Source organism: Rhopalosiphum padi, chromosome 1 (assembly GCF_020882245.1).
Source record: "Rhopalosiphum padi isolate XX-2018 chromosome 1, ASM2088224v1, whole genome shotgun sequence".
NCBI lineage: Eukaryota > Metazoa > Arthropoda > Insecta > Hemiptera > Aphididae > Rhopalosiphum > Rhopalosiphum padi.
Window position 1 is genome coordinate 25,767,631 of NC_083597.1, and position 19,545 is coordinate 25,787,175.

General features: G+C 25.5%; 1 protein-coding gene across 6 annotated transcripts; it reads right to left on the minus strand.

Moving 5' to 3' along the window:
- Window positions 1-1,698: 1,698 nt before the first annotated feature.
- LOC132931652 (endophilin-A) lies at window positions 1,699-17,131 on the minus strand. Of its 6 annotated transcripts, XM_060997552.1 has the most exons (13): window positions 17,057-17,131; window positions 16,898-16,993; window positions 11,678-11,762; window positions 9,184-9,252; window positions 8,746-9,096; window positions 8,617-8,683; window positions 8,438-8,538; window positions 8,194-8,297; window positions 7,391-7,485; window positions 6,995-7,036; window positions 5,550-5,654; window positions 4,671-4,786; window positions 1,699-3,539 (listed from the first exon to the last, which is right to left on the minus strand). In XM_060997552.1, the coding sequence occupies exons 3-13, from the start codon at window positions 11,720-11,722 to the stop codon at window positions 3,420-3,422; spliced, it is 1,215 nt and encodes a 404-aa protein (XP_060853535.1). In that variant the 5' UTR covers window positions 11,723-11,762; window positions 16,898-16,993; window positions 17,057-17,131; the 3' UTR covers window positions 1,699-3,419. The 6 variants fall into 6 exon arrangements, with proteins under 6 accessions (XP_060853535.1, XP_060853534.1, XP_060853533.1 ...); XM_060997551.1 differs by having other exon boundaries at window positions 16,898-17,119; XM_060997550.1 differs by lacking the exons at window positions 16,898-16,993; window positions 17,057-17,131 and adding an exon at window positions 12,032-12,177.
- Window positions 17,132-19,545: the final 2,414 nt, after the last annotated feature.

A 19,545-nucleotide genomic window follows, 5' to 3' on the forward strand; every position in this document is an offset into this window, starting at 1 on the left:
GGGGTTACCCCGCAAAATGTTTGTCCACTACTCCGCTTGTTTAAAAGAATCACCCGTATATTATATTTTTATTTTAATCATAGACCTTATACTAGTATAAGGTCTATGATTTTAATACATACAAACTGGTGGTTTTATGGGGAGGAGACGTGTGACAATATGACGGAGCTATTGAAGGATTTAAATAGCTTTAAACCTTCTTCAAAGAACACAGACAATTTTGGTAAAAATCGTTCTAGTAATTTTTGGGTCGTATCCACATATGTACACATATATATACATATACACCCACATAAACAAAATTAAACCAGTATTGTACATTTAGTATAACTATTGTCTACTATAATACTATTTCATGACGAAGTATTTTCACTGGGAAGTCTCTCTACTCTATTATTTTCATGTTATCTATCAATTAAATAAAACATTTTTTTTTTTAATGCTTACATATAAATAACATTTTACGGAAATTTTGGAATTACCGTTTGAACCGCTTTATGACCATTATGAAATTCATCGTTACTATCAATTTACTTGTACATCCAAATTGAATGCCCTTCAATAAAATATCTTCAACAAAATAAAATAATTTAACTTACTTTTCTACTGAAGGAATGGGATTTTGTTACATTAAAATAAAATATATGGATATTGGAGAATATTAAATAAAACGATTGTAGTTTTACGGTAATCAAGTGAGTAGGTATGTTTTTACATTTTTACATGGTATATTTGTATATTTCAAATAAATAATCTTTTTTTTATAAAATTTGATGGTTTTCTTTAATAATAATAATAATATTGTCTACCTGTATATTGTCATATTCAACACCATTTATTAAAAATTTAGAAAAGCGTATTATTTTATTTATTTTTATGTCAGTAACGCCATATATATGCCAACTTTTTACAAATAATAAATATTCTATTAATTTCATTATTTTTAAATTATGTCATCATTGAACTTATAATTTTTTCTTTTTCGAATATTTCTCGACGTCTTTTATTCAAATTTGAGCTACGCATTTTTATATATATATATATCACATTGTACTTATTTTAAGACATTGACTATTTTAAATATACTCGGACTTAGATAGAGTAAAACATGCTATTCAGACTAAAATAAAATGATTTAAACTGTAGGTACACGGCATGCAATTTGGACTTTTTTTTGTTATGCAATTAGGATGCAGCCCAATTTACTTATTATACATTTTAATACACGTATTTTCTTGTATTTGTTATCTGTACGTATCTATAAATAAATTGTTATACCTAATTATATCCTAATGACCACTTCTGCCGAGGGGTCATTTTAAATAATAAAAAGATAATTTACGAGAAAATAGTGAAATCTAAAAAATAATATATATAAATATATACGTCATAACAAATTAATATAAATAATATGAATTCTGTGATTCATTTAGTAATTCATTTTTTGATAACTAGTAAATTAACCAATAAAGCAATAAGTTTATTTAAATTTACTACTTACTTGATATTTTAATATTATAAACTATAAAATATTAGCTTAGTTTTCCCTTGGAATTCATTTTTACTATTCTCATCATCCATATTAGTATAGTGCAGTTAATTACAAATATATCATAGTAATAACCAATAATTAATAATAATAAAAACACAGAACGTAAAATTATAAAAAGGTATAAAATAAAATACAAAACAAAACAATTTATAATTTGATTTCCAAAAATGCAGTCAATTTGGATTTATTTATATATATTTTTTTTTCATAAAAATGAAAAGTTTATTTTATTATATTAGTTTAATCATAGATTAAATATACCTAGATACTAGCACTCGTATGGGAAGGCTAGCGCGTGTAATATTGAAATCCACTTATGTATTCATCTTTTCTATTTGAATTCCAACATACATTTATTAGCGGCTTGTCAAAGTCAGAGTGAAGTTTCATTTAGGTATATTTAATCTACAAATTAATACATAAATAATCGAGTTATACAATAACATATAACTATATAAAGACGTCCAACACTTACAAAAACACTCCATAGGATAATTCTATAATTTATAGTGATAAAGAATTTTTTTAAATGGAGTAACATATTTTTACTATTTATTTATTAGGTACTAAATAATTGTTAAATGAGAACAAGAATAGAGGCATATCCATAAAATAAATTTAGTGAGATATAAAAATTAGTAATTTTTGTTATTAAAATTGTTTAAGGAAAACATAATATGCAGGTTATAATTTAATTTAAACTTTTTTGTTATCCCTAGGGTAGGTTACACTACAAATACACACTCAACATTGAAATACAAATAATGATAACATATTATATATATAAATAACATTATTATCATATTTTTAACTTTTTTTTAATATTCACTTGAAGTATTTAACATATTTATTGTCTAATGTTTATCAGAAAACTTATTTACAGACATTTAGTTTAGCAAATGGTAACAAGCGAAATTTTAAGAATTTTTGTTTGTTTTATATATAATAATATATAAAGTTATTACGATTAATATTATATAAAAAACGAATGCATAATAATTATAAATTATTTGATAATCGGTAGTACTAATAATTAAGGGAATACGGATATAATTTCATTGGGGTGACTATAACCACGATAGAAAAACACAAGGGAACAAGTTGAGCTTGAACTTTGTACCAACATAATACATGTATCCCTTTTATGTGTGTTATCTATTCAAAATCGCTCAGTGCCAAAGAGAGCTGAAGAGAAGAGTTAAAACGTAACGCGATATAATAAGATTCTCAAAAGTCCAAATAGAAATACTATCTATACACTAATACCTATGGTCGAATTAGGAGAATAAACGAGTTTTCGTGACCAGACGCATATAAAATTCTTGTTTTAAAACGTGGCTAACGAATATAATATAATATATATATATATATATAATATCATGATAACAATAATAATTAATAATTAATAAGTATAATTATAATTATAATAGTAATAGTAGTATTATAGTAGTAGTTAAAGTAATATTAGAAGAAGAAGAATATACACCTACAAACAACAAAACCGAATGGAATTAACGAGTAGCGTGTACTATAACATTGGTAATTATTTTTCCGTTTCTATAATTGTATTTATTGCAAGGGGATTAAATGTAGGTTTTACGAAGCATCGTCTCACAAACACAAGTAAATCGGTTTGTACATCGATCATATTATTACAAATCATAATAAATATATTATTTTAATAATGTGTTAATCTCGTCGGTGTACCTACGTACGATGCGTATTGAAATTGTATACGCTTGTGGGCAACATAACATAATATAATACATATTATGATACGTTTTTTAACAAGTCTTACGCGGGGGGTGAGGAGTTGGCGTCGCGGTCTGTTCGGTGTCGTAGTCTTCGTCAATGGCAGTTGTGATGCTTAAGGCAGCGCCACGACGACTTGTACGTATGTGACTGGGAAGTATCCGGTACGGCCGTTGACACTGCCCTCAAACCAGTTTTCATCGACCCTGTTCAGTAGTATTATAGTCTCGCCCTCCTGTAAATACGTTATTTTTATTATTATGTATGTATTTTCGTTAAAAGTGTTAGGCACTTAGGACTTAGGGGTGTTAATGATACATTAGGCAATACTTTAAGTAAAAGTTCATTGGCGGAGAAGCTAAAGAAGGGGTCTAACATTTAATCTAAATCCATACAGTAGAATTATAAAACGTATTCAATACCGTGATTTTCTGTTTTTGTCTAACGCACGCATGACATAGGATTTTAGACGGATCCTTTGCCAATCATACCAATTGATCCAATGAAGCGATAAGAATTCTAAAAACAGATTTGAATTTTTCGTTGAGTCTACTTGAAATTGACTTTCCCAGATTTTTGACTTTTTGATTTTAACTTCTCCAAAAATTGAAATACGCAATTTTGAATTACTCTATTTTAACATAATTTTTTTAGGAATTAGGAGGAAAATATCAAAGCTGTGAGAAAATCGATTTCAAATAGACTTGACGATAAATCAAATCTGTTTTCAGAATTCTTATCACTTCGTTGGATCAATTGATATGATTGGCAAAGGATCCGTCTAAAATCCTATGTCACGCGTGCATTAGACAAAAACAGAAAATCATGGTATCGAATCCCCTTAATATATTATATCAGTTAGTTTGAATACTTTTTTGGAAATACATACTGAAAAATAAAATTATCAATAAACTATAATACAAAATTGTTAGTTTTCTGTCTTTTTAGAGGAAAATCATATAATTCACGTAGTTGAGTGGTTTATTGACCATATACGATTCCTTATTAAAAAGTATGTAAATTAATTTAAAATGCATATTAGAATAAGCCACATTAAACGACAACCTGCAACCCTGAAAAATATTCTAGGAGCTAGGGATTATAGATTGAACCAGGAGTAGATTAATGATTAATTGCGTACAAGTAAAGATTATTATAATTGTTGTATAGTGTGTATAGACATTTTCCTAGAACGCAAACATCTTTATCACAGTTAGCCATCACTACTAAACAACATGGTCGTATTTAATACTTATACTATTGTAGGCACGTAAAAATGTTATTAAAACATTCAACTAAAATTCTCAATAGGATATGAGAAAGAGAAGAGAATGAGCGGCATAGGTTCAATATGTTTGTCACTTACCTTAAACCCTAATTCTCCTGGATTCTCGGCCTCAAAATCGTATAACGCAGTACAACAAGGCGAGTTGCGTGGTATTTGCCGTTGAACAGACTTAATTGGAGAAGAAACAGGCGATGCTAAAAAAATAAAAATAATAATTACTGTTAGTGTAGACAGTTATAATGTATTCAAATAGTAAACAAATGAAAAATATCTAATGGAATTATATAGAGGCAAATATAAAACAATAGTTAAAATCAACAAAGCAGTAAAAAACAATAATTATAACGTGAATCAATTTGTATTTATAAAAACCAGTAATTATATAGTATAATGAACTAAACAAAAATCTGCAGACTGAATTTCATTCAAATTAAGTATTTGCAAACGTTATAAATAGGTTACATTTTTAAGAATTTTACGCATTCGACTTTTGATTCGAAATTTATTTAAAGATCAATAGAACAAGTCGGAGAATTCAAAAACCCAGTGTATAGGTATTATTATTAGTTAAAATGTATTAACAACGCGTTTGCACACATAAAAGAAAATACTCAATACAAGAAACTAATTTATTTTTGTGGCTAATTAAAATTGTAAGCTAATAAAACGTCTACCAAGGTTTTTATATTTAATTTTTGCATTGAATCGTTTTAAGCGAACGACTAAAATTGAGTTTCAGCATTAATCTAAATGTGTCCACAGTCGTTAACGCGTAATATGATAATATTGTCGTTTTGCGGAGAGTCAGTATATAAAAAAGTAACTACCTACCAAGTTACTTTGCGGCGTAGGTGTATTAAAATATTTACAAGCGTCTTTACAGTAGCTGTTAATGTAGTAATTAGCAACAATAAAGAACAAAATATCATGCTTTAAACAAGTAACAACAATAGGTACCATTGTGATGTGGTTGTTGATGCTGGTTATCGTGATGGTTTGCTCCAGACGTTAATTCCAGCGTGTTAGACTTTGCGTGAGTCGGGGACGAAGCTCGTGAACTACCTAATTTTTATATTTAGCATTATACAGATAAAAGGAAATTTTGTTAATATTAATTGTTAATTACGTATATTATACTATAACATAAGCGTTAAAAGGAAGAGCAACGACCACTATATATATATATATATATATATGTAAAAAATGATCGACGAATCAAGCCTGCGTACATTTCAAGTTTCAACAATACTTAAATATAAGCCGAAAATTCTATGTAATGTAAAGATAATGTATTGTTTAATGGATTAGGTAATTCGGTAACAACTCGACAAATATACAATTATTTCATATTTGTTTGATGATTCCACAATGTTTATCAAACACCAAAAGTATAACAAAAACCAGATTATGTATGTATTACCTACGTCCTAATACGAGTAGATAGATTTTTATAAACTAATATCTATTTAAAAAAATAAAAAGTAAAATAGGTACTACGCTAGTTGTATGACTGCTTACAGTAAACGCAAATCTACGATATTGGTTGTTTCTATCACATTACAGTTGTCTAAGCTACCTACTTAAATTGATACAATTTAAGCTATAGATTATACATTTATGAGTTCAAAACTTGTTAGTCAATTAGTCTACTAATATAAAAATATAAACATATAATTGTAAACATTTATTACAATTGAATAAAAAAACTCTAATAAAAATAATAATAAAACTGTAATTTTATTATTTGTAATGAAATCTGGGATCTATATTTTATTATTTGTAATGAAATCTGGGATCTATATTTTATTATGTTATAATAATTAATATCTAATACATAAATTAAAAATGTGTTTCATAAACTGCCTATCATATGAAGAAACAACACAAAAGTACATTTACTCAAACCTATTCAAGAAATCATATAACCAGATATTTGGAACGACCTCATTTCTACCCTCAAAGATACCGGATTTGATAAACAAATTTAAGTTACAATTAAACAATCTGTCTCATTTTGTATAATGCACATATTACCTACATTATATTATAATTATATAAAAATATGTAATTTATAATTCGAGTATTTAGACGTTTAAAAAAAAATGTTTAAGCTAATCACCTTAGCTGCTGACATTATATATGATCAATAAAAAAAAATATATATATATGAATATTTAGTAAATCTATTAGCTAGCAGGGTACTTTATCTATGTACGAAACTATATTAACTAAATATACGAATGTATTAGGTGTTAATAATTAATAAAAATTAATAAAATAATAATGCTATGTTAATTTTTGAAGTTGAACCAAACTATTAAATAGCATAATATGCATTTGTTATAAGTTATAACGATCAATATATAAATGATTGGTATTAAACTAGTTGTTTTGGTTTTTACCTTTGACGTGTGCGAGCTGTGGTTCCATCAACTCGTACTCGTCTGAAAAAACCGTTATACTATGTATATTATAATGAAACTAAAAGACCTAAAAACAGTATTACAAAATATCGAAATCCCACTTTCCAAACCATGTATACTAATTTATAACCTGTAGGTAAGTATGAATTATCGCTATTTTTGTATTATCCATTTCGTCGATGGGCGGGTTGATATATATATATATATATATACATATAAATAATGTATTAAATACTAACATATTATAAATATTATAATAATGGTATTTCTCAAAATCTATATTATATGACCATTGCGTAATTTTGTCTGAATTAATTATAATATATATATATATATATATTTTAAAAGGCAAAATTGAAATGTTCAAATAATTACCATTAATGTCGTCGGCGATAACATCCACTGGATGTAGATCGTTCAAAGTCTTAGGCACAAATTCTAATTTCGGGCGGCTGGCAGCTTGATCGCGCCTACAATATCGAAAAGCAACAATAAAATAGTTCTACAACCTACAAGTAATCTTCATGACATAATTTTGTCCGCAAAAAATTATTTACATTAAAAATAATTTCATATTTTATAATAAATTAAGACGAAATAAATATTAAATAGCTGCTGAGTAATGTCAGCTGACGAAATATGTGCACTGTGCAGAAATGTTCAACTATACAGACAATATCTTACAAGGTAAATGAAAAATTACTAAATTTATCAGTCGAAAACACATATCTACTGCGAATATTGAATTATTGGTCAAAATAGGGATAGAAAAAGAATGACAATCACCGATATCACTAGATTATTGTTAACTACTATACCTACACAATAATAACGGCGATTCCTCACAGAAATAGTATACACGTGAATATCTGTTGATTTTGTGTTATACATTTATTTATTTAAAATCATCACCTTATTTAATACTACCTATCTTATTAGATATTTAATTAAACGAGGAAACACAAAAATTATTTACTTATAATGTCTGTAGTGAAAAGCAAAAATGTCCACAACTTATTTTGCGCATATTTATAGTCCAACTCTATATATTACTGTTATATTATGGTCATAATATTTTGCGGACATGCAAAGTAAACGTGGAAAAATAATATAAATAAAGGTCAGGGAATCAATGAAATTGCTGTTAAAAACTGTTCAGCTATAAACATTTAACATACTTTTCCTGGATTTCCATTACTGCCAATTTCAGTATTTCGGTACACTGTTGATGGTACTCAAGAAGACCTTCCGCGAATGTGGTTAACTGAGATATTTGTTCTATCTAAAATACGACAATCATCGCAAAGGAATTTAATTACTATAATATCATATTTTTAAAAAAATGTTTAGTTTAAAATAAAGTACGAGTCAAAGTTAAAAATTGTATCGGTACATTTAAAAAACTTAAATAATCAAACGTACGTCGTTGTCGAGCAAGTTGAACATTCCTATCTGAGCACTGTGCAACGATTCTGCAAATTTTTCTTCGGCTTGTTTCAGTTCTTCATCACTAACATGTGAACCTAAATAAAAATAAATTTAAAGTTTTTTGGTTATTTACTTTATTTACAAATACAAAAAATAGTAAATTTAAATGTTACCTTTTGCTTGTTTTCTTCGTTTGCAGTCGTAGTCTAGTCTTCTTCCTTGCAGTTTCTTTCTATGGTGCTAAACAAAATAATTAAAATTGTATAATTATATGATTATCATTGACAGATCTTATAATTTACCATCACTTCTTTTAAATCTTTGGTTTGTAAATGATGTAATGGTTCGAGAAAGTTTTGTTTGGTGTTGTCGTCTAATGCGTACTTAACATCGGCCATTTGCTTAAGCGCTTCTCCCATCTCCTGCAGTGCTTGGCCAAAAAGACTGTCATCGCCAAGTTTCTTACCATACATGAGCAGACAATCACCAAGGGTACCTTCAGCCTGTGGATAGGTAGATGCTTTTGCCTGACCACTAAGTTTCGATATGCCCTTTACGGCTGCCATTTTAGCTCTGGCTGTAGGATTCGGCTGCAGGAATTCTTTAGTTTTCATTTGAAGTTCTTCGACCAACTCGTAAGTAACGTCAGTTTTCTAAAAAATAGTTGATTATTAGATATTGTCCAACTTATGTAAAATATAATTAACGTGCACTACACATATTATAGTATACAAATTTACCCTTTCCATATCCACGAAGTCCACATCAAGCTTTGTTCCTTCAACCCCGCCAATTTTTTCAGTCATATACTGTAAATAATAATAGTTAAAAAAATTATAAACTAAGTACAATGTACATGTTTATTGAAGAGTTCGAATTTCTATAATATATTAGACATAATTTATATAATTTGAAATCATTAAAATTATTTATCTATAGAAACATAACTTAATAATTTATTCTATGAAACAAGCGCTAATCAAAATAATATTACCTACTATATAATTCATATACACGGCTATGTATAACAGATATAAGCTAGTAATACAGCGTATGATCATAAAACCAAATAATATCATATTTAGCTATGCTATTTTAAGTATGTTTGATTTTGTAAATTGCATAGCTATTTTTATATTTTTAATTAACTTATTATACAATAATGGTTAATTTATTATAAATACACAAAATACCTATAAGAACAAATCAAATATATAAAAATTGGATAATTAATATTTGATAACTAATTGTTTTTTTTACTTAATTTAGGCCATACCTATGGTTCATTTTCAGATTTTTTAAATAATTTCTGCCTAATAAATCGTTTGAGAGAGATTTAAAAAAAACATTTATTTTCGTATTATATTATTAATAATAATGTCCATTGTTCAAACATTTATACATTTTTTTATTAAAACAAATTACTACTTAAACTTTGCATTTTTTTTTTATCTTTACACCTATATATACCTATATATACTATACAAAATCTTTTATTTATATAGAATATAGATTATAGATGCTTTAAAATACTCTATAATTCACCAATTTATATATATATATTATATAAATTTAAATTTTTATGGTTAAACAATAAACGGATGTACTCGAAAAATTCAATAATTATTTACACTTCAAGATATTTAATTTATTTCTTAAGTAAATTAAATATTAAATGAATTAACAAAAAAAAAAAAATATTATCATGTGATATTGCATATTTCTCATTATATAGCTTGCCTTTATTAATACCCTTAATTATTATAAGGAGGTGACGACGGATATATAGGATATACCAACAGATAAGAATCGCACAACCAACCCCCTCCCTCCCAACCATCGTCAATATCGTCAGAACTACACCACTTCCATGCCGGCCACGGGTATACAGAGCTTTGTTAATCAATAAAATGCTCTCGACTCCCAACCCGACGCACACGCATACGCTCGTACGTATTTATACGCACGCACACTAATATAACAACACTCCCTTGGCCTCATTTAAAATTTTTCTTCTCTCTATCAATGCAAATAGGGAAATTAGATCTACTTTAGTAGATAAATACATATTATATGATATCATTGCAAATGTAAAGAATAATACAAATTTAAATCGTGAAAAATCAAAAATCATTATAATATATATTCTAATATCTTGATACTTTCTAATATATATATATATACGTTTCTATGTTCACTGTTACTAAAGCAACACACAGTGTCAACACAAACGACGATTAATCAAATATAAATTAAAATACAAAAAGTTAATTTCATTAAATGTATTTATAGGCCAGCGATCATAGGTAGTAACCTAACCATCCATTTTTCACAATTAATTTACAACACACTTTTAAACAGGAGCAAATATTTATCTACAAAAGTATACAAATCGTTTATTACGAGCAAGTTTTATACAAGAAACGAATACTATAGTCTTAATTCTAATGGGGCATTATCGGACAACACGCATGATTTTCTAAGGTTTCAACGCTATTATTATAAATTAATTTATTATATACTACCAAAATAGACACCTTATTACACAAAATAATTACTTAAAGCTTAGAACACCAGTTATGATTTATTTAATTAGTTATCTTTTAATATATAAAAGACACGTGCTGAATCCGTTATAAAATTTAACTAAGAAACACACACATGTAATTTATAATAAATGTCAAAAACTTAACTACAAGAGTAAATGACAACAATTGTACGTTGATTCATCTAAATATTTTATTAAACGTCCATATTTTAACTATAACAGTTAACCAGGCTACATTATAATCAACTAAAAATGTAAAATCACAAAAGATATAAAAGGGCGTTACCGGAAAATAAAAACATAATTTAAATAAAATATATTTTTTTTAAATAATATTAAATACAAAAGAACGTACTAATATTGCATACATAATGCGCCGTATCAACGAAAAAAATCACACAAATTACTTACAAACCATAATTTACATTTAGTAAATGTTCAATTAAAAAAGTGATTTGAAAAATATCAACAAATAGCCTGAATGATGAAAATAAATTATTAACTCTAAATTTTTTTTATGGAATAATAACAAATTATGAAATATTATAAATTTTTTTGTAGGTAAAACATTTTTTTCCTTATTTTTATTTTTTATCTATATAACCATAATATATATTTATATAGTATACTAAATAATTTTTATTTACATAGATTACAGATAAAATAATAATGAAATTTATATTTACCTGATTTGCTTTATTAATTTGCTTTTTGAGGCCAGCAAACGCCATTTTGGTAGCTTTTTATTCAACGTGTGTATTAAAAAACCACCTGAAACCAATCAAAAAAAAAAAACAAAATTCTTACTAAAAAATCGTAAAGTACGTAAAGCTATTCAAAAATTAACGATGCATAATAATTATTATATTAATATATATATATAGTTGAATTCTATGTTTTACGTCAATATTGAATTGCAAAAAACCTCTAAAACAATACGCTATATACCGACGTTATCGCAAAACATATTATCCTATAATAACGAAAAGAGAATATGATAGTTATGTATATGATCTTTCAACAATTTCGCACTGATTTACCAAAAATATCCGACGGGATGATCCGAGTGCGATGCGTCTCGTACGTACTCGACTTCCGGTGACACTAGCGCGAGACTAACACAGCGATCGCAAAGCTCGATGACTTTTTTTCGCTGTTCATCTCGCCCATCGTCACACACACCACGGCGTACCAGCAACGGCGCTTGCGCTCAGCTCCCCGGCAGCCAACGTTATAATATTATATTAACGGCGCGCACACGCATAATATATACCAGCACTATAATATAATATTGTTTGGCCCTTCGCTTTACGTACGTGGAAACATGTACGGTTTTTTCTTTTTTTCGTTCGTTTAACGTTATAATTATGTTGTTACGAAGAATACCCTAAACGCATGTACTGCATATGAAAATATAAAATTTATATAAATATATTTATTATACTCGATGAGAAAACATATTATTATACACATCACCGGCGAAACACACGTTTTATTTATTTCATTTTTTTTTTTTTTAAGTAAAGGTATACACGTCACACTGACATACTACAGCTGAGTATAACACACTCATTGTACTCAACTGCAGCGTGCGCTCGTAATTGTAGATAATAATTATGGGAGATACACATGTTGAATGACACATAAAATCAAATTACATTATCAAACACACAGCCTATTGACATTTGGAAATTTCTAACATTTATGGTTTATTCTATAGTCCCCCGGGATTTTCAATGTATATAAGTGTGATAATAGTATAATGACTTAGGTAGGTTGTAACTAATGTAGTCTTAAACGAGTTAGGACTGAAATATAAAGTTCAAAACAATGCATGCAAGTATTTATTCATTTTCACGTACTTATTTTTTCTTTTATAGTAAAATATTTTATGTTGATATAAATTATGTTAAATTACCAACAATCACCACTAAAAATCTAAAAAATTAATTTTCTCAGGTTTATTGACCAATTATAAAATTTTAATTCTTAAACTAAAACTTCTCTAAATTATATTAGTTAAAAAATATTATTCGCATTAATTTTAATCGTGAATATAAAATTACAGAAACCCGCTAACATTATAATTAAAATAACTAACTAAATTTCTCAAATTGTTATAAGAGTCAAACAAAATTATAAAGAATTATATATTTTGGGTGTATTTCTTGAGTAGACATGTAAAGTAAATTAGGAAGTGATTATTGAATTAATATTTTGAACGATTTTGAACAAGGTTTTTTCAAAAAAATTTCAGAAAAGGTAAAACAAAATTTAATGAGAACAATTTTAATATCTAAAACCTCTTTTTTAATAAATCATCAGGGGAACGAATATGATAAATTACAAAAAATTTCTGTTAATAATGCTTTCAAAAAATAATGAAAAGTCCAAGTATACATAATTATTTTTAAGCACTTTAAATGTCTTTGAAAAAAAAATCGTTTTAAATTTAAAAGTCCAACTACTTTGAGATGAATACATAAAAAAACGAGCTAAAATTGTAGTTGTTTTTGAAATACAAGTATTAACACATAAGTTATTGCAGTAAATTTAAACGAAAAAAAATAAGCAACATCTGCGTCTAATTAGTAATTTTCAATATACATAAATAGCTAAACAAAACTTTTGAAACAGTTGAACAAAAATATTTTTGAAAAATCCACAATTTTTAAACTATTTAATTTTTATTGCCAACAGAAAATATAAAATATTATTCTGTACAAATTTATTGATATAATATCGTGCATAATTAATTGATCTATGTAAAACAAGTACAATCCAATACTGCAGTTTTCTGTTACGTGTTAAATAATAATGATAACTGATAATGATAAGAGATTAATAAAAATAATTTATTAATGCATTTTAGAGAATTTTTTACGTCTGTCGTCACCTTTAACCAGTAAAAATAATTAACTTTGAGATTGGTTTAAAAATGCCCAGTATTTTTCTAAATAATCTGAAAAACAAAACAAGAAACGAAAAAATGCGAATTTTTAATAAAACCACAGCACAAAATTGGATACTCAAAATTAATAGCTACCTACTTAATAATATTAGAATTGTTTACCTATAATTTATACAATTTATAGTTGGCAACAATTATTTCAATCTACTGTCATACTGTCTACTAAAAGAAAAATAAATTATTTATATATTATAAAAATACTTAGAAATATAGGCCATTTTCGATCAAACTGTTTGTCGTTTGCAATGACTAATCATTGAATTCAAATTTAACACATCCATTATAGTAATCTAATCAGTGATAACTGATAAGGTTTACTCATCGGCATTTACTATATAGCAGAATAACTTCCTGACTTTTTTAAGTATAAGTTTATACTAAAATAATTTTTCATTTAATCTTTTTATGAAAATTAACTAAAGATTGATGAATCCGTATCAAAAGGAAAAACGTGAAGTACGAAAGAAATTATTGTCGATAATTTATTAAATATTTTATAATTACAATTATTTGTTATATTAATATGTCAGATACGACAGATATAAGCTAATCTAATCATGCAATAAACAATAAATAAATAATATACATTTATACGACGAGTTTAATAATAAAAATTAGTATACAATAAATAAATGAAAAATAAACAAAATTAATTCAATGTTTAATTAAAGACTAGAAACTATGTAAGGAAAATCATTAAAAGAAATAATTAATACATCTAGCAAATAATAAGATAAAAAATAAAAACTCGTTAATTTCTCCAATTAAATTTAGTAAAAATAATTTATTAATATTATAATAAATCAATATACACTTGTAACATTCGATTATGTTCGTTAAAATACACATACGAGAATTCTATAAAAATTAAAAATTATACCATAAATGATATTAAAACGTGTTTTTTTTTTATTAAAAAAAAAATTACCATGAATAAAACCATATTATAATTTATTTAATTTGTATAAATGTAATTAATACCACGACTTTCAAAGTAGGTAGCTAAATATTACTACAATACCAAAAACCATCTTTAAATATTATAGGTATCAAAAAAATGTGTTTAAATTATATTCGCTTAAAGTAATATAAATGTTAAAATGTATAAATATAAGAACACATGAACATTAATTAGTAAGTACTAAAAAAAAATAATCGAATAAGTGTCAAGACAATCTTCTTGATTTCGCAGCTAGGTCTCATATTATTTTAAATTTTAAAAATGAAAAATCATTGCATTCGAATAAAAGTTTTTAAAGGAATTCGAAAAAAAGTCACTTCATTTTTAAAAAAACGAGTGAGATAGCTTACATATTTTTACGAAGACTATATTTATTTGAGTAAATCAAAAAATTAATTCTCTAAACCAGCAGTTGTTAGACTGTGGTTCGCGTCACTCATATTATTAGTCATATTATAGGAGTCTTCAGGGGTTTTTCAGTGGTTACGACCTGGACATATAAAGTGAGATGTTTTGTAAAAAAAAGGTAGGTATTCGAAAGAAAGTTGGGTAGGTCCACGATTTCTAAGTCTTTCATCAGAGTTCTATAGTTCTACAAAATTTAAGGACCACTGATTTAAACTACAATCTGTGATTAAAATTGATCAATGAAGCGCATACAAATTTAGATTACTGACAGAACACGTATAAGTACCTAAATGTTACTGGAAAACCTGAAAACCTACATATCAGACTTTATTAATTAAATTTATTTATTTTAAATTTTTAGCATATTACTAACTATACCTAAAGTTAAAAATGAATAATTTATTAATGGTTATTAATTTATTATAAAGGTATAAATAAATAAAAACATATATTTTTTGCTGATAAAATCCATTTTTTGATATAATTTTTTTATCATAGCTATAATACAAAAATAAAAAGTAATTTTCGTGTTTAATCGACATATTATAATCGTTTATCAACGTTCTTAAATAATGATTAAACAAATTAAAATTATAAGAAAAAACAGTAAATAACTAACAAATAACCTTAAAATTTTTAAATATTAATTATTTTTATAAAATGACTTGAAACTAGTAAAACTCTGAACGAAGAGAAAAATACTAGTGCTATTACAGTAGCGTGTTTTTAATTTAATTTTCATAATTTTAATTATTAGTAGGTATGTTCCAATAGTTTAAAGTCTGAACTTTCAATTAATAGAAAATATTTACCGATTGGTACTTTGGAGGAGTTAGTTATTTGGTGATTAAAAAACTAATTTAAGCATAAGATAACACTAAAAAACAATTGAGAAGAAATAATCAAATTTAAAACACATCCGTTTTTATAACAAAATCAACTGTACTTTGCTGTAATTCAAAAACTTATAGCCGAAGAGACAGTAGTAGAAATGATAGATAAGTAACAATTAAATAACTCCAAATTAGTAAATTTGATAGACTTTCTAATAAAATTATAATTTATAACATTTAAAAATGTTCATATAGAAAATTTATGAAATTGTTTAATAACATTTTAAAAGTGGCTGTTAACGGTAAGTATTGCAAAATAACACTTAAAATAATATTGAATATTTATTTTATTTTATTTTAAAAACTTCGTGTACTAAATTTAAATACTTATAAGTTACGATACTCTAAAAATTGTAAACCTTAATATTATTAACCGTATATTAATCTATGAATTAGGTATAAAAACTTTATAAAAAATATTGTATTTAAATATTATAATGTATAATACATGATAATATATGAATATATGAATAACATTACCTAATGTAAAAATGTTTAACCCTTTCTCCGTTAATTACCAAATTTTATAAATTTATTTACCGAAGTGTTACGTGGTTACGTCTACGTGAATCGTATATATGTGTTAGTGAATATTGTACAACAAACTATATAGGCATAATGATTATAAATATTAAATTATAATATATTAAATTTAATGAAAAACAGTACTCACAGTTTTTTTTTGATATTTAAGAAGCCGATCGAATATAATGTGCTATAAAAACATTATAACTCACGGAGTTATCGACCACATGGCCATAGAATTAGCCTAAAAGTCAAAAATTTTAATGAAAGTTATTTCACCAATATAATTAATACTGAATCCAGTTACCAGAATTTATTTTTCTTATAAAATAAATTGTGAAAATATTATTTAACCCGGACAGTGTAATAGTGTAATAGGTACTGATAACCGAAACTCGTTGACCAGCCAGGCGACAGCCAGCTGATACGTAAATTGATACCGCATACGCGTTACCAACTGTTTAAAAAAATAATAATATATACCTATTATAAGCTTAAATACACATAACTCTAAAAAGTAAAAACCAAAAATCCATACTTGAATAATTCCTTCATTATTTTATTTTTTAAATTTTTAATTGTACAAGGAGATGTGATTAAAATAAAATATTAAATATTACGTATTAAGTTGCGAAAAAATAAACAAACGTATAACATATAGACCGTATAGGCACACATTTATACAAGGCTTTATCCATTATTTTATTATAAACTATGCCATAAATAATAATAATAAATATTACAATTTGACATTATTTGTTTTAACAATTAACAAGAGTACAGGACTTCGTCATAGAAGTATAAAATTATATATTAATTAAATACAATAATCTATTATTTGTTTTGTTTATCTTATTTTTAACGATATTAAATTATTTTAAATAAAATAAAATTAAAAACCTATGGACTTTTAAATAATAATATAAAGTGTAATATAGATTTACTATTATATTATTAATATAGATTTAATTATATAATCCAAGTACAAATTACTAAATTAGAATAAAGTAGTTCAAATTCATTTAAGCATAAATCGTTGATAATATTAGAATAATAAGCTTTAAAAAATGATTACAATAACTACAATAACTTAGTAAAACAACTATCATGATATATTACACATTTTATACACACCTAAAATTGTATCACAAATTCACAAACGTTCATACTATAAAGGGGCTAAGTAAAATGTTGTTTCATTATTGAGTTGTTTGACATTATTCAAAATACTGTCTAAATAATTTACAGTTGCCTATTCTGTTACAGCCCGTTGTCTGAAAATAATTCCAAATATTCCAAGGATATGTCAAAAAATATCAAAAAAACATTCTTTAATATTTAGCATGAAGTCTAAAATTGTATTGCCTACTTGACTAATTAATTATAAATTGGAATATTAATTAAAACACAGAATTGATTAAAGTTATTTAGGTATGTATTAATATTAAAAACAGAAATCAGAATAATATACCTATTGCCTATATATAAAAAAAATAAATTATTATTTTAACATAAAATCTATAATTATTATTTTTCTATTAGTTAAATACTTAGATTTTTAGAAAATCTTTCAGCAATTAACAACAATAATAAATTAAAATAATCTCTAATAATTTAATGATACTTCTCACTATTTCAACAAAACAATTAATGAACTGTAAAAGGTTTGACCATTAAATGTCATGATTTGATTTATCTATTAAAATGCCACCAACTATAGATATTAGTAGGAATCAAAATGCTAGAAAAATTCAGGAAAATATCGGAAAAAACTGTTTTTTTTTCAGACCTTGGAAAAATATCGAAAAATTAAAATATATTAAAATAATACATTTCCGAAATAAACTGAAGTTTTCGGAAAATTAAATAAAACAGAATTTTTGGAAAATTAAAATTGTATTAAAGCTTAAGATAATCGAAGTATAAAAAACTCAATTAAAAAATATTGATAAGAAACCATTGTCATTTCACATTATTTGTTAAGGCGTACGTATTATATTATTGTATTAATAATTAAAGTACTGACAATTAAGTAAATTAGTACGGTATTTTAATATTTCTGTTCTAAAAAGTAAAAATGACGTTACCTATCAAAGATTTAAAGTGGGACTGCGAAAGAGTACATGCTTCCTAGAAAATAAGTCACCCGTCTTTTAAATGTTAAAATTATTATAAATTATACTAAATTATACTGTAATTCTATTGTACCCAAGTTGTAGATAAATATAGATAGTGGACGATTGACAATATTAAAAAAATCTAAAAATACATATCAAAATATCATATGGGGAGAGGCGATATTATATTAATATTAATTATTATTACAAATTATAATTATTTATAAACAAAGTAAGAGTTCCTAAAATTCATCCACTATACAGACTGTAAGTGATAGTATATTAATAATTTTTGTATTATGATTATCAACTATCATTATTAATTGAATATTGGATTGTTTTTCCAATCCATTTTGTATAACTTTTTCAATTTTTTAAACCATTTATTAACACAATTTTACAATTTTTCCAAAAAATTCCGTTTTCTCGTCAAAACCATATTTTCCGGAACTTTTAAATTAAACCAAATTTTACTAATTTTTTCGTGAAAACTTGAAAAAGCCGGATTTTTTCAGTAAATTTTTTTTTTTTTTTGAAATTTTGATCTCTACTCTCTAGATATTAGCAATAACAAAGAAATATCGATCATTTGACTCATTTGAGTATCGGTGAAACAATATTATTTTGAAACATAATCCAGCTAGTCAACAGTTGTTTACTCAATGAGCATAAGCAATAT